At 40.9% G+C, this 23,766-nt stretch overlaps 1 protein-coding gene across 15 annotated transcripts in view; it reads right to left on the bottom strand.

Moving 5' to 3' along the window:
- The window catches only part of TRPM6 (transient receptor potential cation channel subfamily M member 6), a 247,770-nt gene that overhangs the window by 144,798 nt on the left and 79,206 nt on the right, over positions 1–23,766 (bottom strand). For 14 of the 15 annotated variants that reach the window (XR_010337037.1, XR_010337031.1, XR_010337032.1 and 11 more), the window contains exons 18-23: positions 21,014–21,166; positions 14,905–15,051; positions 10,261–10,389; positions 7,858–8,109; positions 5,035–5,209; positions 4,718–4,832 (exon numbers count right to left, since the gene is read on the bottom strand). Coding sequence is in view for 1 of the 15 variants with exons in the window: in XM_012454052.3 (XP_012309475.2) it covers positions 4,718–4,832; positions 5,035–5,209; positions 7,858–8,109; positions 10,261–10,389; positions 14,905–15,051; positions 21,014–21,166 (971 nt within the window). In the remaining 14 variants the exon portion in view is untranslated. The remainder of the gene's footprint in view (positions 1–4,717; positions 4,833–5,034; positions 5,210–7,857; positions 8,110–10,260; positions 10,390–14,904; positions 15,052–21,013; positions 21,167–23,766) is intronic. The other variant, XR_010337042.1, reaches the window with a different exon arrangement.

The raw sequence follows: 23,766 nt of genomic DNA, 5'->3' as shown, positions 1-23,766 counted from the left end.
TCCTCAAGTTTCAGGAAAAAATATGAAAGGTCACTTTTTTCTCTTTCCACCTACAAAATGCAGGCAGCATGTTCTGATGCTAGGATGGGCTCAGCCGCCTGGGCTGGGGCTAGAAAGGAGACCTCTGTATGTCACAATGGAAACTGAAGCCCAGCGTCAGTACCGCATCCAGCTTCAAGATGGAGAATCTGAGCCTTTGAAATGGAAAGGGAGCATCTGAAAGGGCACCCCCACCGAGGGCTTTCAGAATTAATGTTCCAGAAGAAAGGGGTTGCCTTGCTAGTGACAGAGCTGGGAGTCACCCCCCGCCGCAGTCCGCCCCAGGATTCCCCTGTGGGAGGCTCCAACCGACCCTCTCCAGCCCAAGGCTCTCTGCAACTGCCACCTGTACTCAAATATATGGAGTCGCTGCTGCTGGCTTTTAAAGTCAGCTATTACGTTTGAGACGTGACTGTCACCGACAGAATTCTGTCCTAGAAAGCCATCCCAGTGCCGTGTTGGCTCAGGGGCACCAGCTTTGTGCTGTCTCTGTAACAGGCAGGAGTGTTCTCAAAACAAAGTTCCACTGATCCCTGGACGCCACTGCGGCATTAAGGACAGGGTCAGTCCCGTTGAGGGGAAAGGTGGCTTCAAGGCTATTCTCTGGGCCTATTTGCAGGAGATCTGCAGGTACCAGGAGTCCGTACTCATTGCTTATTTGAGTGGTGGCCAAGCCAACCAGACCCAAACACGACTGACGCACACCGGCTTCCAGACTTGGCTCCCACTTGAAACAGACACCCATTGGGCTGCTCTGCAGTTCTTTGGACTCCAAGACCAGAAGGGCCTGTGCCCAGCTGCCGGCCTGGGCAAGAATTACTGGATACCATGACCAGCAGGTGTTCACCCAACCTCAAGTGTACACCCCTAGTGACCAGGAGCACACCACCTTACCTGGCGACACTTTTTCCCAAAGAATCCAAAGAGCCTCTTGGTGACACCCACAGCAGGAGCATCATGCCATCCCATCACCAGCACCCACTTACCCACCTGGGGCTAAGATGGGGGGCATGAGCCTTTCCCTTGAGAGCAAATGGGCAATGAGACACTGGACATTTTTAAGACACAAAAATCTCAGACTACCAGCCTGGGCAACATGGTGAAATCCCGTCTCTACCAAAAATACAAAATTTAGCTGGGCATTGTGGCATGCACCTGTGTCCCAGCTATTTGGGAGGCTGAGCCAGGAGGATCACTTGAACCAGGGAGGTGGAGGATGCAGTGAGCTGAGGTCACGCCACTCCACCACTCCAGTCTGAGTGACAGAGTGAGACCCTGTCTCCTCACATTCCCCCCTACCAAAAATTCAGACCCTTTTATTATTTGATATATAAAAAATAGCTATTATAACTAAACACCAGCAAATGTTATAAGTACCTAAAACAGTTGGGCTAAGAGAGAGGATGACTATCATATAACAAGCAGGAAGGAATGTCTTCTCCAAGTATAGGTAACAACACAGCACTTTTTTTTTTTAAGAATTCTGATTTACTTTGCCTACCTCTCAACCCCTGTGTTCTCTACTTTCTTTAAGTATATTGCATAAATTGATTTTCCCTTATCTTTTTCTCTTTAGTAAGATAAGCAAGGAATAAAATGCCTAGCACAGTGCCTGACATTTAAGAGGCATCCAGAAAATGTGAGTTTCTTCCCATTACTTCACTTGGTTTCTTTCGTCTATGAAACAAATAGGTGTCAGGTAGTCTTTTCAGTGTTTAAGACAAATTGCTTGCTTCTGAGCAAGACGAGAAGGAGTGAGGAAGTGGGGCTTACTGGTGGCTGCAGGAAGAGCATTCTGGGCAGAGGAAATAGCAAGTGCAAAGGCACCATTGTGGTCTGAAAAACTGAAGGGCCTGTGGTTGGAGAGGAATGGGTGAGGGGAAGAGCAGTGTGAAGCACAATTTAAGAAGTGATGGCAGGCGTGGTGGCTCATGCCTGTAATCCCAGCACTTTGGGAGGCTGAGGCGGACAGATCATGAGGTCAGGAGTTCGAGACCAGACTAGCCAATATGGTAAAACCCCATCTCTACTAAAAATACAAAAATTAGCCAGGCATGGTGGCATGCGCCTGTAGTCCCAGCTACTTGGGAGGCTGACTCAGAAGAATCGCTTGAACCCGGGAGGCAGAGGTTGCAGTGAGCCGAGATCACACCACTGAACTCCAGCATGGGTGACAGAGCGAGACTCCATCTCAAAAAAAAATGTGACAAGGGCTGGGCGCGGTGGCTCACACCTGTAATCCCAGCACTTTGGGAGGCTGAGGCAGGTGGATCACCTGAGGTTAGGAGTTTGAGACCATCCTGGCCAAAAGGGTGAAACCCTGTCTCTACTAAAAATACAAAAATTAGCCAGGTGTGGTAGAGAGCACCTGCAATCCCAGCTACTCGGGAGGCTGAGGCAGGAAAATTGCTTGAACCTGGGAGGCGGAGGTTGCAGTGAGCTGAGATCGCACCATTGCACTCCAGCCTGGGTGACAAGAGTGAAACTCCATCTCAAAAAAAAAAAAAAAAAACTGACAGGAAAGTCAACTGACAAGGGGCCATATAAATCACTGTAGTGACTTTAACTGTCATGCAGAAGTAAAATGGGAGAAATTGAAGAGTTTGGAGCAGAAGAGTAATAACCTCTGATGTCTGCTTTTAAAGGGTCATTTGAACTACTGTGTTGAGAAAAGAATACAGGGAGTCAAAGCCAGAAGTTAGAGATAAATTAGAGGCTCTGTGGTAACAGTGGGGTAGTGAGAGGTAGTTGACTCAGTCAACAACAGAGGTTCCTGAGAGTTTGGAGGTAGAGGTTCGAGAGATATTAAGAATGACTCCATGTACAGAATCATGGTGTGGAGTAAAGAAAAAGAAAGAAAGAATGACTCCTTGGTTTTTGGTGGAAACAACTGAAAAGATGGAACATCAACAAAAACTCATATTCTTCCTTGCAGATTTGGGAAAGACTACAAGTAGAATAAGAGTATGTTGGTTGGGAAAGACGAGGTTAAGAGTTTGGGCATTTTAATTTTAGAAATCTACTACATTTCTAACTGGTGAAGGAAGGGGCAGTGGATTTCCATGGCTGGGGATTAAGAAACAGAGCTGGGCTGGAGATATAAATGGTGTGTGCTCAGGATATACAGGAAACTGAAAGAGATCACAAAAAGCGTAAATAAAGGAAGAGGAAGGTACGGGCTCGGCGACATTCCGATGTTAAAAGGTTGGGGAGAAGATGATCCAGAACAGAAGACTGAGAAAAAGTGAGAAGTGACAGAGAAGAAAACAGAGGGCCAGACACAGTGGCTCACTCCTATAATCCCAGCACTTTAGGAGACTGAGGCGGGTGGATCACTTGAGGTCAGGAGTTCGAGACCAGCCTGTCCAACAGGTGAAACCCCATCTCTACTAAAAATACAAAAATTTGCGAGGCATGGTGGCAAATGCCTGTAATCCCAGCTACTTGGGAGGCTGAGGCAGGAGAACTGCTTGAATCCAGGAGGCAGAGGTTGCGGTGAGCCAGGATGGAGTCACTGCACTCCAGCCTGGGTGACCGAGCAAGACTCCATCTCAAAAGAAAAAGAAAAGAAAGGAAGGAAGGAGAGAGAGAGAAAGAAGGGAGGGAAGAAGGGAGGGAGGGAGGAAGAAAGGAAACAAAGAAGAGGGGATGCTGGGAGCAAGTGAAGAAAGCGTATCAAGACCTCTGTAGCCAACTTGCAATTCCATCACCTGCTATCTTTTCTTTTCTTTTCTTTGAGACGGAGTTTCGCTCTTGTTTCCCAGGCTGGAGTGCAATGGCACGATCTCAGCTCACCGCAACCTCCACCTCCCAGGTTCAAGCAATTCTCCTGCCTCACCCTCCTGAGTAGGTGGGATTACAGGCATGCACCACCACGTCCAGCTGATTTTGTATTTTTAGTAGAGACTTTATAGTCTCCATTTTTAGATGAGGTTTCTCCATGTTAATCAGGCTAGTCTCGAACTCCTGACCTCAGGTAATCCACCCGCCTTGGCCTCTCAAAGTATTTGGATTACAGGCGTGAGTCACCGTGCCTGGCCTACTTGCTACCCTTTCATAATTCGAACTTACTGCCTAATCACAATTCAAGATCTCCTTTCACTTTGATATATTACACTGTACTTTCCCTCTGTAGTCAGTCCTCCATATCCGTGGGTTCTGCATCTGTGGAGTCAAACAACCACAGATTGAAAATATTTGGGGAAAAGAAAAAGATGATTGTGTCTGTACTGAAAATGCAGAGACTTTTTATCTTTGTCATTATTCCCTCAACAATACAGTGTAGCAACTATTTATATTGCATTTACACTATATTAGGTATTGTAGGAAATTTAGAGATGATTTAAAGTATACAGGAGGATGTATGTAGGTTATACGAAATACTACACCATTTTCTATGAGGGATCGGAGCATCCATAGAGTTTGGTATCCACAGGGGATCCCGGAACCAGCCCTCCACAGATACCAATGGATGACTGCATTTATTATTTCACTGTTTCCCATGCTCCGCTTCCTTCTTTCCATTAGTTTTATGCCCTTATTTTAAAACAATAATAGTAAAACACAGAACACACAAAAACCAAAGGTTACATATTCAAAGTACATGTGAATCTAGTCAACATATCTGCCCACATTTCTTATTTAAATAAAATAATCATATTTAATTGAAATAACCTACTTGAAGAAAGCAATCAACAGGTTCACCATGATGATATACTGCACGAAGAGGTAGACAGCTTGCAAGAATGGCGTAAGAAAAGAACCAGGAGGGCAGGATGGCTTGCTTGAACAAACTGCAAATAGAGAATTTTAAAAGAATGAGAGATAAGATGAATCACAGTACTGAGACTCTAGACAAACATTTAGCACATTAACTGCACAGAATACCATAAATTCAAACATTTTTAAGATTTAGATGACTGTTTTTCAGATTTATTTTACTCTTGTTAACTATGAAGGCACAATTTCTGCATGATGGCAAAATCCCATACACACCATCTATGTGGTCAGCATAGACTTCTCCATATATCATCCAATATGGCTGAAATATAATATCTCGAGCGAGGCTCCAAGATGGTGGCTCCTCTGGCGAAAGGATGGCCTTGCGTGCCACTCCAAAGCTCAGCAGGACTATGGCCATTATGATCACAATATAGAACATGTTTGCTGTCTGCAAAAGAGCACAGCACAAGCAGAATTTTACCACAGATTTCATGTTCAAAAGAAACCAAACACCAGCAGCCATCATAATTATACCTGCAAACAGTAAGACTGTGTAGTCATTGACTAAAGCACCCTTGTCCGTGAACAGCTAGACTTTCTTTGGCTAAACTGTTTTGTTTTCTTGCACGGTATGCATTTCAAGTCAATGTGGTCCATGGAATAACAGAAATGTGCTGAGAGGAGAGAGTCTGTCTTTCTTTAAGCAGTAAAGAAATGTGAACACTTTTTGCTTAACTAATATCCAGCTTTGCCCCCAGTTGGACCAGAAGTTAGGGAAATTTAAAAAAAAGGGGGGGTATAGTTGAATTAGTCCAATGGCTCCTTATTCCCAGAATTGTCTTCAGGAATTGATTAGAGTCTAAGAAACTGATCAAGCCAGTTTAATTCCCTCTACTAAATGTACCTCAACTCGATCCATTAGTTTACTGTAACAGAGAAAGTATTCACCACAATTCCCATCAGTATTTCAAGAGGTGCTCTATATCTCTTAGCTTCCCTTCCATTAGGCTGGGGCTATGAAACCTATTCTAGCCTGGACACTTCTTGTCCAGAGCAGTTAAAAGCTATTAGACTTTCCCCATCTCTTTCACTCCCTGTTATAGAAGACTTTAGGAGCCAAATCCCTGAGAAAAGGATTCCAGATCACTGAGTCACTGCATACAGGTCACCTCCATGAGCACTCAGCAAACCCTGCATTAGGGAGAAATACCTCTGTGCTAAGTCACTGAAATATACTGGTTATCTCGGCATGGCCTATCTCATGAATGCTAATGTCACCAAGACAAGAGAAAATATTTCTGGCCTAAGGGAAAAATGTCAAATAGGAAAAATCTTTGGAGTCCTGGAGGTTGTCTCTTTTCTGTCCTCTTTCTTTGTTTTGGCACTACCCTTCATTCTCCAGAACTTGCCCCTTCCCTGACAGTAAGTATTCTAGAAGGAAAAGCCAGAGATGATCTTGAGACAGTGTACTTATTAAAGGGTAGGTCTTAGATCCTTGTGAATAGCCAGATGGAAAACACCGGCCAGGCTCAGTAGCTCACGCCTGTAATCCCAGCACTTTAGGAGGCCAAGGTGGGGTGGATCACTTGAGGTCAAGTGTTCAAGACCAGCCTGGCCAACATGGTGAAACCCTGTCTCTACTAAAAAATACAAAATTAGCCAGGCATGCTGGCAAGTGCCTGTAGTCCCTACTATAGGCTACTCAGGAGGCTGAGGCAGAAGAATTGTTGAACCCGGGAGCTGGAGGTTGCAGTGAGCAGAGATCATGCCACTGCACTCCAGCCTGGACAACAGAGCAAGACTCTGTCTCAAAAAAAAAAGAAAGAAAAAGGAAAAAAGAAAAAGCTGACACAACTGTATGGCAAGCTCAGATGACAGACCGGAGCTAGTGGCCCACTTTTGAATCCTGGCTCCCCATATATGCCTTTGAGGAATTTACTGAACCTCCATTTCCTTGTATGTAAATGTATATAATAATACTACCTATCTCCTCAAGCTTTTGCAAAGATTAAATGAGTTAATATATACTAAGTACCTAGAACAGTGCATGGCCTATAAGCACAATTTAAGAGTGTGATGGTAGGGGAGAGTCAGTGAGTGATTTTAAAGAATGGATATTTTAGCAGAAAATATCATTGGTGGTAGCTTCACATGAATCTGGTCCTCGGAAACTGCTGTGCTCAGAGACAAATTTGACTCAATCCCATACTATCTGGCCCTAGTCAAAAAGGTGAGCTGAGTGTCCCAATTAACTAACTGCAATATACTACCCAAGGTCATTTGTTAAAGACAAGTTTGTGGTGATATGGAAGGCAGTGGTGGTGTGATCTTACTCTCTGTGCTTCTATAAATAATTCCAAAATGGTCAGGCACAATGGCTCATGCCTGTAATCCCAGCACTTTGCAAGGCTGAGGCAGGAGGATTGTCTGAGCTCAGGAGTTTGAGACAAGCCTGGGCAACATAGTGAGACCCTGTCTATATAAATAATAAAAAAGAATTAGCTCAGTACAATGGTGTGTGCCTGTGGTCCTAGCTACTCAGGAGGCTGAGGATTGCTTGAGCTTGGGAGGCAAAGTTGCAGTGAGCTGTGATTGCGCCACTGCACTCCAGCCTGGGTGACAGAGCGAGACCCTGTCTCAAATATCGATGACAATAATTCCAAAACTTAAACTATCTGATATAAACCATGAATAAACATTGAAAAGAAGCCAGGTGTGGTGGTGCTTGGCTGTAGTCCCAGCTACTCAGGAGGCTGAGATGGGAGGATTCCTTGAACCCGGCAGTTCAAATCTAGCCTGCACAACAGAGCATCTTTACAAAGAACATTAGAATAACAGGGTGACTATCGTTCATAATAATTAACTGTACATTTAAATATAACCAAAAGAGTATAAGTGGGTTGCTTGTAACACAAAGGATTAATGCTTGAGATGATGGATACCACATTTACCCTGAAGTGATTATTATATATTGTATGGCTGTATCAAAATATTCCATAAACCCCATAAATACATATACCTACTATGTACCCACAAAAATTATTTTTAAAAATTTTGTTAAAAAGAATACCGGGATATAAAACTAGTTGTACTCACCATTTTTGCAATCATGGTCACATATGGACCTGTATGTTGATTCACAGCAAAAAAGTCCAGGAGCCGTGAGAACCAGAATATGATGTCTATGCAGTAGATCAGTCTTCCCGCTGTGTGAAAAGGAGGGTCACCCCATCGAAGGACGAAGCCAGCTGAAAACAGGCCAATGGCCACAGTTTCTACTAAGTTCCAGTACTCACTAATCCATACCCTCACCTTTTGAGTAAACTTCCCAGGTTCTGAAATACAGATCTAAAAGAAGGAAGAAGGAAACTTACAAAAAGAGGTACAACCAAAGAATCCCATCAATACAATCTTCTTAAACACACAAACCATTCATTTAAAGAGCAATCTAAACCCTGCCAAACCTTAAATCACTTGGGGATTTCAAAGACTGAAGTTATTATCATCAGTAATGAATTATTTAAATAATGCTATAAAGATATAATTAATGCATCTAATAATGCTAGACTGTCACTTGCAACCCTAACTAGAAGTAAAAAAAAAAAAGGTACTTTTTCTACCTTTCAATAAACCTGAAATAGCATGGGGAAACACCAAAGACATTTTAAAACTCAGTATTGCAGTGGAACTCTATAACTATGATTTCATTTCAGGAGGCACAGCAGGGTGCAAAGAACACTGGATGAGCAAGGAATCCTGTAATCCAGTCCGACTACTGCTAATAGTGAGTTGTTGACAAACTACTAAGAATGTGATATTGGACCGGGTGTGGTGGCTCATGCCTATAATCCCAACACTTTGGGAAGCCAAAGCGGGCAGATCACTTGAGGTCAGGAGTTCGAGACCAGCCTGGCCAACATGGTGAAACCCCATCTCCACCAAAAATACAAAAATTAGCCAGGCGTGGTGGCAAGCACCTGTAATCCCAGCTACTTAGGAGGCTGAGGCAGGAGAATTGCTTGAACCTGGGAGAAGGAGGTTGCAGTGAGGCAAAATCTTGCCACTGCACTCCAGCCTGGGCAACAGAGCAAGACTCCATTTCAAAAAAAAAAAAGTTATATTGGAACTCACTAAGATAAGAAAATACCCCTGATACCTATGCATCAATCCTGCATGTTCTTCACATGCACCCCAGAACCTAAAGTGCAATAAAACATAAATAAATAAATAAAATCAAAAGAGGGAGAAAAAGAAAAAAAAAAGAAAGAAAGAAAGAAAATACCCCTGAAACACCTCACCAAACAAACGGAAATGTAAAATAGTATATCTATTTTCCCTGAAGCATAAAAAAATGGTACAATTCGTAACTATCTGTTTCTCTCCGATTTATTTTCTATAATATATAAACTCCACATAGAAATTAGCAGACAACATAGGTATAATTACAAAGAATGTAAGTATATAATGTTGATTATATTACCTCTAGGACAAAATAAATATAGGTAAATACATAGACAAGAGACATACATTGACATCTAAAACAGTCTAAGTCATAAATATTTGTGGTTGCAGTTATAACTGATGGGAATGCTAATTTTTTTTTGTTTGTTTTGGTTTTGAGGCAGAGTCTCCCACTGTTGCCCAGGCTGGAGTCCAGTGGCTCAATCTTGGCTCACTGCAACCTCCACCTCCTGGGTTCAAGCAATTCTGTGTCAGCCTCCTGAGTAACTGGGACTACAGGCACGTGCCACCACACCTGGCTAAATTTTTGTATTTTTAGTAGAGACAGGGTTTCACCGTGTTAGCCAGGATGGTCTCAATCTCCTGACCTCATGATCCTCCTGCCTTGGCCTCCCAAAGTGCTGGGATTACAGGTGTGACCCATCACACCCAGCCCTTTTTTAAAAGTAACTCATTACAAACTAGGAAATTTTAAAGTTTTGTTTTTTTGCTTCTTGGATTATTACTTGCCTCAGAGAGATTTCCAACTTCAGTTTTCAAAAGTGTTTGGTAAAAGTTTTCAAAAGCTATAAACACATTCCTTACAAATTGCACAACTTCAGCCATTCATGTGCCACTCATGAGATGAAACTGATAATATTAAAGTAATGCAAGGCAATAAAAATCAACCCCACCAAAAATAAAAATAAAAAAAAATAAAAAAAAAAAGCTCAAGGAAATCAAATAGTTGGAGGGGTTAATACAATTCTAGGGGATGATCTATCCTTTAGGGCTGGTAAAGACATCAAGATACATGCTTCAAAGGTAATTGCTTCCAAATACACCAACCAGCAGAAAGCAGCTGACAAAGATTAAGGGCCGAAATCAAGGATTTTCCCCCAAATAACCTTCTTGCAGCACATAAGTCAAGGTCAGTGTTTCCTGTCTTCCCCGCCCTTGACCTGTCCATTTTCATCACTAGAGCCAAGGACACTTTTAGTGGACACCTACAGAAGCTGAGGACATCTGGAGAAGACAAAGCTAGATGGCACAACTCACCTCCCTGACCCTCTCAATAGCATTGGTGAAGATGTAAATGCTGACAAGCCACTCCTGCACGCTGGGCTGGGGCTGCATCTCCACCAACACGGTGTAAGTGAACAGCATGAGGAATGCCAAATACGCCATCTGTGAGGGGGACACACATTCGCCAGACGTGAGTGAGGGCAAGCACGGAGGATGCCAAGCAGACGCAGAGGGAGCAGAAACACGAGCTTGAACTTCGACACAATAATACGAACACAGAACCAGAAGCACCTGTGGGTTATTGATGACCTAGAATCAAGGAAAGCACAACAATCCATGGTGTTCTAGTCCAGGATTTAGAGGCAGGAATGAAATCACTGTTCTCAGATCTCATTCCTAGGTGGAAGGAGACACTGTATCGTTCCTGCTGGCTCCTGACTGGAATTTCCAGAACCCTGCATGTCCAACAGGGGCACTGTCAAGCTAACTGCAAGCCCAAGAGAAGTCACAGGGCTTCCCCTACATCTTAAACATAGAAAGGAAACATGAAACCCTGTCTCTACTAAAAAATACAAAAATTAGCTGGGCGTGATGGTGGGTGCCTGTAATCCCAGCTACTGGAGAGGCTGAGGCAGGAGAATCACTTGAACCCAGGAGGCAGAGGTTGCAGTGAGCCAAGACTGTACCACTGCACTCCAGTCTGAATGACATATCGAGACTCCATCTCAATAAAAAATAAAAAGAAAGAAAACGTGTGAAGCATGCCAGATGCGCAGTGGCAATAGATGCTTATTTTCAAATACAACGAACTGCGGCATTCACCACTGCTGGGAGTTTTATCTTATGTTGATTAAAATATTCTGTTTAAAAGAAAAGTTGTGTCCAACTGTGAGCCTTTTTAATTAAGGACTGCCAATATTTATATCTTCAGCACTGAGCACTCTGCCTGACACACGGTAGACATTCAATAAATGTTTTTCTAATTACTGTGCATATATATGTATGTATGTCTAGATTTCCATAGTTTTGAAAGAACTAAGACATAGTAATCATGCACATAGATATTTAATGATTAATAGCTTTGTAATCTTTATTTATTTTTTTTAAGACGGGGTTTCACCATGTTGGTCAGGCTGGTCTTGAACTCCCGACCTCAGGTGATCCGCCCACCTTGGCCTCCAAAGTGCTTGGATTACAGGCGTGAGCCACCATGCCCGGCCAATAGCTTTGTAATCTTATTGAATATTCTTATCTTCTTAAGATATATTACCAGAAGCAGAATATCTGTCCATGCACATTGAAAACTAACTGTGATAAATATTACTAAATTTTCCATCGGGAAGACTTTACTAATTTACACTATATCAACTACGTATGAGACTACTGTCCTCTAAATAGCCTTAGAAACAACACACAGCACTCACTGATAAATACCTACATTTAAAAACCTTGTATCCGCCAGGCGCAGTGGCTCATGCCTGTAATCCCAGCCCTTTGGGAAATCGAGGCAGGCAGATCACCTGAGGTTAGGAGTTTGAGACCAGCCTGGCCAACATAGTGAAACCCCGTCTCTACTAAAAATACAAAAAATTAGCTGGGCATGGTGGTGTGTGCCTGTAATCCCAGCTACTCAGGAGGCTGAGGTAGGAGAATCTCTTGAACCAAGAAGGCTGAGGTTGCAGTGAGCCAAGATCACACCACTGCACTCCAGCCTGGGTGACAGAGCTAGACTCCATCTCAAAAAATAAAAATAAAAATCAGTTGAGAGAAAAATGTGCATGTGTGTGTGTTTTCATGGGTCACAAAAATCATATTTTAACTTTGATCCCTATTTCTCATATACTTTTATCTACCTAAATGGATAAGTCTGCTTCTAACTTTAGTTCTGCAAAGATAACACAGAGAATGGTTTAAACCATTTCTAACTACATAAGAATGGTATTATTGACAATAGGTGGTTTTTTGGGTGGTCATAATGGGTATCGTGCCTATGATTTAAGCAGTGTAGAAGAGAAGCACATAAGAAAGTAAAGGCAAATTGCAACAATTCTATACTTCTCTTGGTCTATGTCTCAAAGTCTGAGTATTTTTGATGGCTCCTCAAGGACATACTTTAAATTAATTTGTTCTATCAAGCATTTAAATTTTTCGTCATTGGTTTCATTCAGCATGGCTAAACAATTGAGTCCTTAACTTTTACTCTGAGGTTCAGACCTTCACCCATTTATCTGTACATCTTTTATTATTTGTATTTTGTTATTCCCTTATGTTGATTCCTTATGTACATGCATAAATGGTCTCCCCTATGTAACTGTAAGCTGCTTGAGATCAGCATTGATGTTTGGCAATGTCTTCTTCTTACTGCCCCCTCTGCTGTCTAATATACTGTCTTCTTTTTTTTTTTTTTTTTTTTTTAGACAGGGTTTTTGCTCTTGTTGCCCAGGCTGGAGTGCAATGGCACAATCTTGGCTCACTGCAAACTCCACCTCCTGGGTTCAAGTGATTCTCCTGCCTCAGCCTCCCAAGTAGCTGGGATTACAGGCATGTGCCACCAAGCCCGACTAATTTTGTATTTTTTAGTAGAGATGGGGTTTCTCCATGTTAGTCAGGCTGGCCTTGAACTCCTGACCTCAGGTGATCCACCTGCCTCAACCTCCCAAAGTACTGGGATTACAGGCGTGAGCCACTGCACCTGGCCAGTAGTATACTATGCCTTAAAGACAGCAGTCAGCGCTCAGTAAAATCCAACTGAATGACCTGAACTTTAGGTTACCCTCAGCCATAACTTTCTTTCTAACATGTATAGTGTATGACTATATGAATCTGGAATATCTATAAGCAAAAGACTACAAACATGTTTAATAAGTAGATATTCAGATTGAGAAAGTAGCACAGTTCCTCTACTTGAGAACACGTTGGGTTCCTAAAGGCTATGTTAAGTCCATTTACTCCTTAGTCCAAAGTGGCGTTACACAAAGATACAAGCAACCAAAGTACTGACATCTAGGAAAAATGAAACACTAAGCACTCTGGACATCAGCAGTATTGCTTCTGACTTTTTTTGTTTCTTTCTGATTATTAAAAACACCATGGTGGGCAGATCTGGCTGGTTCTGTGCTCTTGCTTATCTTTGTTCCTGTTTCTTAAAGCTCATGAGCTAGAAATTTCCAGGGGAAGAAATGCCTGAATACGCTTTTCCCGATGGTGTGAGGATGGTTAAAACTCTCCCAGTGCTCATCCCAGAGTCTTTCATAGATGTTGCACATTCACAAAAATGGTAATTCCTCACTGTTTGAAAGCAGATATGATTTTTGGAAACAGATCAAAATTATACACAGCTATGTAATTATTCAGTAAGTATAGGAGATAAGTGTGTGGCTGGCCAGGTAAATATTTGGAAATACAACACATTTAGATAAATATCCTTTTATAGTCATATTTCAAATGTTTTAGACATACAAACTGTTGGCCATGAGCTATTTAAGTATACATAAGCATTAGAAAAATAAATGCTATGGGGGCACATGTTCTCGGGATCTCCTGAGGGCATGTCACGGAAAAAAAACATATTAGAAAAGAAATAAAAGAGGCTGGGTTCAGTGGCTGATGCCTGTAATCCCAGCACTTTGGGAGGCCAAGGCAGGTGGATCATGAGGTCAAGAGATTGAGACCACTGTGGCCAACATGGTGAAACCCAGTCTCTACTAAAAAACTACAAAAATTAGCTGGGCGTGGTGGTACGTGCCTGTAGTCCCAGCTACTAGGGAGGCTGAGGCAGGAGAACCACTTGAGCCGAGATTGTGCCACTGCACTACAGCCTGAGCAACAGAGTGAGACTCTGTCTCAAAAAAGAAAAAAAAAGAAAGAAAGAAAGAAAGAGAAAAGAAAATTCTATGAAACAAATGTGAAAAGCACTCAACACGTCCAAAGCACAGTTCATGCTTTTTCTATTGCTCTACTATCCATCGTAGATTTAGTATTTGTTCACAGAGTTCAGCTTCTAAAATTTTTCATTTTCTCTATATATTTATAAGCATATATTACTGAAGGCAAAAGAACAAACACTTGCATAATTTTTTAATCTATGTATTCCTACAAGGGAAAAGCTGATTCAATTGCTGATTTTCTAAGAATAATCCACCCACCTATTGCTTAATTCTACAAACAATGCTATTAATTTTGTTGTCCCACAAATCTGGGAATGCCCAGTCTTCCTTCAAATGATGAAATTTTACCACTTCTGTGAATGTGCAACCACATATTTGAGGGACTCTGACAGGAGCGCAGAGAGAGTTTTAACCACAGTCACACTGTTAAGAAAAGAATATTCCAATGTTTCTTTCCATGGAAATTTCTAGCTCAAAGGTTTTTAGAGACAGTAGCAAAGGTAAGAATAGGGCAAAGCCAGCCAAATCTTCCTGCAATAACAATGCTAATTCTTAGCACTCAAAGAGATAAGAAAATGCTTGTTCTTGAACTCCCAAAGTAAGAGAGCTCCATCCTAACCGCTACCGTTTTTCCTCCAGTCCTCTTGGCTACCTACTTTGTCATGCCCTCACTTTTTTTAAACTAGGTTTCTACATCTTTATTGCAAAGTAGCAAAGCAGGCAAATATCAACTTCATCACTAGCTATCAACCATCATTAGTCCGACATATGTTGTTGTAATGAGACCAACCGTATAAAACCAAAACTTGACGATTGGAGCATTGTAGAACTCATAGACTTTCCTGGTCCATGGAAGGTTTGGGGGCCCACTTTCAAAATCAAAATGCTGATTTTCATCCAGTTTCTCATCATGGCCCCTTTCCAAATCATACTTTTTCTGTAAAATAAACAAATAATCATTTTCTTGACAGCAGCTTAACTAAAATAGTGACAAGCATGAATGTTCAAAAAATATCATAAATAATATATTAGAAATTAATTGGCCAGGTGCAGTGCTTCACGCCTATAATCCCAGCACTTAGGGAGGCCAATGCAGGCAAATCGCCTGAGGTCAGGAGTTCAAGACCAGCCTGGCCAACATGGTGAAACACTGTCTCTACTAAAACTACAAAAATCAGCAGGGTATGGTGGTGGGTGCCTGTAATCCCAGCTACTTGGGAGGCTGAGACAGGAGAATCACTTCAACCTGGGAGACAAAGGTAGCAATAAGCCGAGATCATGTCACTGTACTCCAGCCTGGGTGATGGAGGGAGACTCTTGTCTCACAAAAAAAAAAAAAAATTGACTGGGCACCCACATGCCAAATTATAAGGTTACCTTTGAAGCGAGAGAAAACTGCATGTATTTATAAATTATTGACCAGGTAAAGAGCATGAGGTATTTCTGAAATACAGGTTGACTCTCTAGTAATCAAACCCAACGTAAGAGTACTTCCAAGAATTTAAAATTGGTCCCTGTTCCCGATCTCCTTTTTTTTTTTTTTAAGATGGAGTCTCACTCTTGTTGCCCAGACTGGAGTGCAATGGCACGGTCTTGGTTCACTGCAACCTCCCCCTTTCAGCTTCAAGAGATTCTCATACCTCAGCCTCCTGAGTAGCTGGGATCACAAGCACCCACCACCATACCTGGCTAATTTTTGTATGTTTTTAATTTTGGAACCTAAGAATACTCATAAAAACCCAGTGAAATCAGTAACGAACAATACAATTATTTCCTTAACACATAAGAACAAAATGAGCACACATTGATGAAGGCTGACCATTCCCTGTCATAGGAAATTCAGGCACTGCATTAGTTTTAGGATTCTGACCTTCAGTAACTTCCCCACTGATTTATAGCAGAGGGCCTGTCTGCCTGCATTCATGTGCTCCCTGAGCTTCTAGAGTTCCTTGAACACCCTGCAACCATGTGCAAGTATTTGTGTTGTACATTCATTTTTCTGGGGAAAGAATCAGATCTTTCATCAACTTCCCAAAAGATATGTATCAGTACAAAGGAATTAACTCACATAGAGAAACAGCAATGAGTATATGTCTGGCAGAGCAAGAGTTGCCAGAATGTGACTACCCAAACACCTATGCAGATGAGCTTTCAAAAGAGGAAGGAAAAGAAATGAAAAAAAGCACTTATAGCCTGGGTACCTTTGAGAAGCAGCAATATGAGGGTAGCGAAATGGAAGCAAAAGCGATCTCACTTTCCTGTATGGATATCTATTCAGTTTTAGTTTTTTAATAAAAAACACTGTACTTTTTAATTTTTTAAAGTAACATTGAAAGAAAAAAAGGAACATTCTCTGCTACCTCTCAAACTAGTCCAGTTTTGCAACCTAGCCACAAAATTTATCTGTATGATGTCAGACCTGCAAGATGAGCAGAATTTTTCAAGCCAAGGAATGAATCAAATTTTGCTTGAATTGTCCATATAACTGCAGAAAAATGTGATGTTTAAGGCCTCGGGCATCTAGATGGGTTATCGTCAGTGCCTGATTAATTATTCAGTCATTTATTTCACTTAGGGCAGTGGGGTTGGGATTGTGACTTAGAAATGTAGGAATTGGCCCAATTCCTAGCAGGTGTGAACCAGCCTAGAATTAAAATGGCATAAAAGCAATTAGAAAAGTCATCATTTATGAGCTGTTAATGATATCAATATCACATTAGAAAGACCCCAGAAAGCAATTTAAGTAATGACTTTATTATTAAATAACTTCTCTTATTATTTTTCTAGGAGTGTGTCATTAGCTGTTAATTGTTTTTGACAGTTTGGAGCAGGTTATAAAGTGCTGATCGGGCCTGTCCCTCAGTTGAATTCAAAGACACAAATTGCTATGACTAAGAAAACCTGAGAATATAAATTCAGATTCAGGCCTTTTTTTTTTTTTTACTGAGAAGATAAAGACAAAAACATTTGGCTTGAGTAACTTTTATTATACATATCTATAGCTCCCCTTACCCCCCACACCCCCTGGCCACCCCATACTCTTTTTTTCTCTCTAATTGTAATCTAATACCAGCAGGTACACAGATTAAAATAACTACAACAATAAGTCTACTATAATCCATATCTGTTTTCCATTGTATTACAGTCGTCTTTCCTACTTAATGATGTCTGATAAAATAGACTTTGTTATACAACTTTCTTAGTACTATTTCATCGTGATTTATCAACCTAAGACTGAGCGCACCTTTCCCCTTCTGAACCCACTCCCTCTCCAGTTATCCTTGTGTCCCTTCAAGATGGCCTTGTTTAAAAGACTCTATCTGTCTCTTCCTCTCCACATCCACTGCTACTGACCCTGGTTAAAGGACTTGTTGTTTCTCATGTGGATGGCTACCCTGGCCTATGTTCCCCCTGCTTCTAGCCAGTCTTCTTGATAAACCATCCTATGCCGTGGAGGCAGAATAATTTCTCTAACAGATCATCTCACTACTCTGGCATACACATTCAACAGCTCTCCATAACCTACAGAATAAAAATCATACTCCTTCATAGGATATACAAGTGTCTACTTGATCTGGCCCCAATTTACTTTTCCAGCCATTCCTGAAAATACTCCCAGCTTGTCCATAATCCCCATAACCTAGATACCAGCCAAACCATACCACTTGCAATGCCTTACATATGCCATGCCATTTCCCACCTACATGGCCCACTTATAGTCTCCTTCCCACTAACATGCTATTTTCCCTCTCCACATCCTCAAGTGAAGCTCAAACACCACCTCAATCATAAAACTGTCACTAGCCCCTAATCCTCACCTACTGACCTCTAATGGGAAGAGTCTTCTTCTGCTGTTGGTTAACCCATTCTGCCATCTTACTATAATTTAGTCCTAAGAAAGCTCATGTCATCAAATGTCATGTTTTCAAAAGGTTATCAGCTAAAACGACCTAAGTTTCACATGGCAAAGTTATTCTGCCTGTAGAAATTTCAATAAAGAGATTTATAAACCTCAGTGAGCAAATGCAATATTTGATACTATACAGCTTCAGCTCAAGAATAATGGCTTTCCTTCTCCAATTACCAGAAGTGCCTCCTCTATATTCATTGTCACCCACTATTACCACAAGAACACAACACAGTGACACTAAAGAGCATTTATGTATCATCTGCCTTCAGTTTCCTACCACAATACATAATGCAAATTATGTTCCTCAACTAATAAATTGAATTTACTTAATTAGTGTTATGAAACCTTATCTATCCCACCAAAAGTGCTGCCTCTACCCCTTACATCCTGCCTAGCAAAATTCTAAAAACACAGTGGCTTATTAATAATTACTGCTGCCGGGCACGGTGGCTCACGCCTGTAATCCCAGCACTTTGGGAGGCCGAGGCGGGTGGATCACGAGGTCCAGAGATCGAGACCATCCTGGTCAACATGGTGAAACCCCGTCTCTACTAAAAATACAAAAATTAGCTGGGCATGGTGGCGCGTGCCTGTAATCCCAGCTACTCAGGAGGCTGAGGCAGGAGAATTGCCTGAACCCAGGAGGCGGAGGTTGCGGTGAGCCAAGATTGTGCCATTGCACTCCAGCCTGGGTAACAAGAGCGAAATTCCATCTCAAAATAATAATAATAATAATAATTACTGCCTAAGTTAAATTCAAAGGCAAAAGAAAGATTGTTGCTATGATTATAAGCCATTCATAATAAACAGACGTGAAACATTTTCAATACAATTGTTCATTGTTTTAACTGAAGAATGGTGAGAAATTGTGGATATTCTGTCTGATTATAAGCCCCATAGTGGAAGAGGCCACATCTGCTTAATTAATGCCGTGTCACAGAACCTCTAGCACACGTAAAGTAGCCACTAAAGAGTCACTGAATTCATAAATTGATATATGGCTATGTCCAAATCATGTAGGTGGGCAACTGCTATAAACAGGACTACTATACCACAGCCAAAATTTAATTTTTCAGGGAACTGTTAGAACTTACTATATTTTTAATGTTAATAGCATACTTAATTGCCATTCAAGGCTGCAATTCTTTCTCTAAAGTCTCCCCTTTAAGAATGACTGCATAGTGGAATGGCCTACAAGGGATTCGATGTTTGTGAAAGTTTAGCCTTTTAGGAAACCTGTGGGAGCCAAAAGAAGAGTTATATCCACTTGCAAAGTACTATTTGCTACCATGTGTAGAAAACTGCCAACAGATTTACATATTCCTTTGTAGATAGGATAGACAGCATTTTTCATTGTTTATTTCAACAATGAACTTAATGTGAACAACTTAGTAAGCATAAAGCCAAACAAAGCTGAGCACGCTGGCTCACGCTGTAATCCCAGCACTTTGGAAGGCCAAAGCAGGAGGATCACCTGAAGTCAGGAGTTAGAGACCAGCCTGGCCAACATGGCAAAACTGTGTCTCTACTAAAAATGCAAGACTTAGCCGGCATCATGGCAGGCACCTGTAGTCCCAGCTACTCAGGAGGCTGAGGCTGGAGAATCACTTAAACCCGGGAGGCAGAGGTTAAAATGAGCCAAGATCACCTCACTCCACTCTAGCCTGGGCAACAGAGCAGGACTCCATCTCAAAAAACAAAACAAAACAAAACAAAAAGCCAAACCAAATATTTCACATATGAGCATGACACTCTATTTCTAAAGGAGTCAGATCAACCCTGCCTTTCTTCTCTTCCCTTAGAAAAGTTTTGAAATGGTTTCAACTCAGCAACTGTAGCATGTAACCCACAAAATCACAACTGTAAGAACTTGACTAGCCCAGCTTTGCAAGGAGTAACTTCTCACACACTCTACTGGGTAGAATGTACCCTCTTGGATTCAGAGAACAGAGAAGGGAGGGGAGGGGAGGGGAGGGGAGGAGAGGCGAGGGCAGGGGAAGAAGGGAAGGGAGGAGGGAGGGAGGGATGGTGGGGAGGGAGTGAGGGAAGAGGAGAGAAACACATGCATGCCCAAATAGGGGTTATAGTTAACAAAACATTTAACAATTGATCTAGCAGAGGCATTGACCAATGAGAATGGATGCTCTGCTGGTGACAACAGATACTAGCCATAAAAAATTAATTGTAATTGATTAGTTTTCAATTAATACTTAACAAATATGTTTTTAAATATTATAACAAATAAAAATACAAAAGCACATCCGACAAAATGTTAGGTAAAGATGTTTCATTGAAGTATTAAATGCCAGAGAATGATGTTTACTATACTTCATTTAGACAACCTCATAAGCAATGATCCAAGTTGAGGCATAAAAAGCAAAGAACATATTCACAGCATACCAGACATTTTGCAGTGGAGGTGGGCTGCAAGAGAAGTAGCACAAGTTACCCAGGAAAGACTGCACATCTAGGACTCAAGTAAAACTATCCATAGCCACTGGCTATAACAAATAAAAGGATCTGTGGGGTGGAACAGTGAAGATCGACACAAATTCTAAACCTGCATGGTTATAAATAAAGATATGAGAAATTCCTCACTGTAGCTTTAGAGAAGTAGAAGTTTATTTATTCTACTAATTACAAAGGAAAATGAAAAGTTAGATAGTTGTCAAGATATAATAAAGTCTTTGATTTTGGCTATGAAGTAGAAATAGGATATTTTGCTTAACTGTATATGGGGGTTAATTAGGTCTACTGTATATAGTATACCTGACCATCCCATAATAGCATTAAAATTATGCAAGAGAACTAAATGCTTGATTAGTCAGAGGCATTTTAAAATAATGTATAACCCCAACACCATCTGTCACCACTGGCCTGAAATAACTTTTGTTTAACAGATGGCTATGTAAGTAAACATTAAGGATATGTGTATGTTTGTGTGCAGTCAATACAATGAAAATTCAGTTCATTATGATTTTGCACTAACCACAGAAGCACTTTCTTTGGAACTGCTGGCATTCTGGTCACTGTAATACCACGTAAATTGGAAGTCCTGGGACTGGGGAACATGTGACATCTCAGCTTTGCTTTTAAATTCCAATGTCAAAATTGTGGGTGGTAAAATAATGCTTATAATGATCTGTAAAGAGAAAAAAAGCAAAACAAAGTAGGAGGGACTACAAAAGCACATACTAGACAAATAGCAAAATTCATAATTTAAGTGTATATAAACTGCCAGACCATCCCAGTTCAATTTTCATCCCTATTCTGTAAATAATTTTTTGACTCAGCCACTTCAGTTCTAGTGTCTCCCTCAGAAATATTAATGAGTACAAGCATTTGTGCATAAGAATGTTTATTGCAGGACTAAGTAAAAGCAAACACTGGTGTCAACTTAAATGTCTATGTAGAGAGGGACAGCTGGTCTGGAATAACCTAATAGTGGAATACTGTGCAACCATTAAAAAGACAAAAGCAATGTTGAATACAATGAAAAGACAGCCACGCTATATTGCTAAGTGAAACAAATCAAATTGCCGTTATTCCCTGATATACAAGGGGGATTGGTGCCAGGACACCCCCAAACCCTGACCCCAAGAATACCAAAATCTGAGGCTGCTCAAGTTCCTGATATGAAATGGTATTGTATTTGCATATAACCTACACACATCCTACCTTATACTTTAAACCATCTCTAGATGACTTATAATACCTAATACAATGTAAATGCTATATAAATAGTTGTTCTACTGTATTGGTTTTTTATTTGTATAACTTTTATTGTTGTATTATTATTTATTTGGGGATGTTTTTCCAAATTTTTTTTTAATCTGAGATTGATTCAAACTGCAGATGTGGAACCCATGGATATGAAGAACCAATTGTATAGAAGAACATAGAGTAATCCCATTTTTGTAAAAAATAAAATTAAAAATCTTATCTAATTATATGTTATACATATGCATTTAAAAGTTTAAAAATATGTGTACTACATTGTTATCATTTACCTCTAAGAGTAACAGGACAGGGCAGTGACAAGTATTATTTTTCAATGAGCACACTGCTTTAATAATTTTTTTAAAGCCATTAAGCAGATACTACCACATAAAACACATTAAAATTTGTCGATATTATAAAATCAAGAATCTAAAAGCATACCATCACCTTCTGTTAGATCCGTCTCCCATCCCACACGTATCTTTTCTCTACTAGTAAAACCCAAGGAAGGTATAGATCCAGACATCTACAATTTTTTCATTATATTGCTACTGTTCATGAATTACTAGCAGACTTTTCAAAAAAGATTTTTAAGTTCAATTTGTACGGCCTTTCGAGGTAAAGAGTTTAGAAGATTTACTAAATGCTCTGATATCAACTTTATGAACACTACCTTTTTCAAGCTAAAACTAGGCTTTAGTATTCTGGTATTTATTGACCAAAAAGAAGATTTAACCTGAGTATTTGCCATTCATTATTATGTACAGTAAACTGAAGTCATATCCTTGTCAACCTTTTTTTTTCCCATGACAAAATTACCCTTTGTCATCATGTTTTAAAGCTTGATCTGTGAAGACTCCCTGGGACTTTCTCCAGTTCTAATAGGATTTTATTTGTGTGGTTTCTTCTGTATAGATGTAGAACCCAAATATATGCAATCTTCTAGGTCTGGAAAAATTGTACTTACCACACCCGATGGAAATATTGTACTAATTAATCTCTAGTCAACTTTCTGAAGCGGCCCCACATTCTGCTGCCCTTGTCCACTGCAGAACAACTGGCTTATGAAACAGTATTCAACCACATCAGTATCCTGTCTCTAAGGGATAGGAGCGAGCATTACAATGAGTTTTCCCATCCCTATCTCTCTCTACATCCACTGCAGAACAACTGGCTTATGAAACAGTATTCAACCACAGCAGTATCCTGTCTCTAAGGGATAGGAGCGAGCATTACAATGAGTTTTCCCATCCCTATCTCTCTCTACATCCACTGCAGAACAACTGGCTTATGAAACAGTGTTCAACCACAGCAGTATCCTGTCTCTAAGGGATAGGAGCGAGCATTACAATGAGTTTTCCCATCCCTATCTCTCTCTACATGCACTGCAGAAAACTGGCTTATGAAACAGTATTCAACCACAGCAGTATCCTGTCTCTAAGGGATAGGAGCGAGCATTACAATGAGTTTTCCCATCCCTATCTCTCTCTACATCCACTGCAGAACAACTGGCTTATGAAACAGTGTTCAACCACATCAGTATCCTGTCTCTAAGGGATAGGAGCGAGCATTACAATGAGTTTTCCCATCCCTATCTCTCTCTACATCCACTGCAGAACAACTGGCTTATGAAACAGTATTCAACCACATCAGTATCCTGTCTCTAAGGGATAGGAGCGAGCATTACAATGAGTTTTCCCATCCCTATCTCTCTCTACATCCACTGCAGAACAACTGGCTTATGAAACAGTGTTCAACCACATCAGTATCCTGTCTCTAAGGGATAGGAGCGAGCATTACAATGAGTTTTCCCATCCCTATCTCTCTCTACATCCACTGCAGAACAACTGGCTTATGAAACAGTGTTCAACCACAGCAGTATCCTGTCTCTAAGGGATAGGAGCGAGCATTACAATGAGTTTTCCCATCCCTATCTCTCTCTACATGGTTTTCCTACAGTCTTTGTCTACTCAGAATTAGTCTAGCCGGGACATCTTAGAATTATTTGCAAATGTGTTTCAA

Source organism: Aotus nancymaae, unplaced genomic scaffold (genome assembly GCF_030222135.1).
Source record: "Aotus nancymaae isolate 86718 unplaced genomic scaffold, 86718_ANA_hifiasm-v0.15.2.pri h1tg000041l, whole genome shotgun sequence".
In the NCBI taxonomy this organism is placed as follows: domain Eukaryota; kingdom Metazoa; phylum Chordata; class Mammalia; order Primates; family Aotidae; genus Aotus; species Aotus nancymaae.
This window is presented reverse-complemented; position numbering and strand designations above follow the sequence as displayed.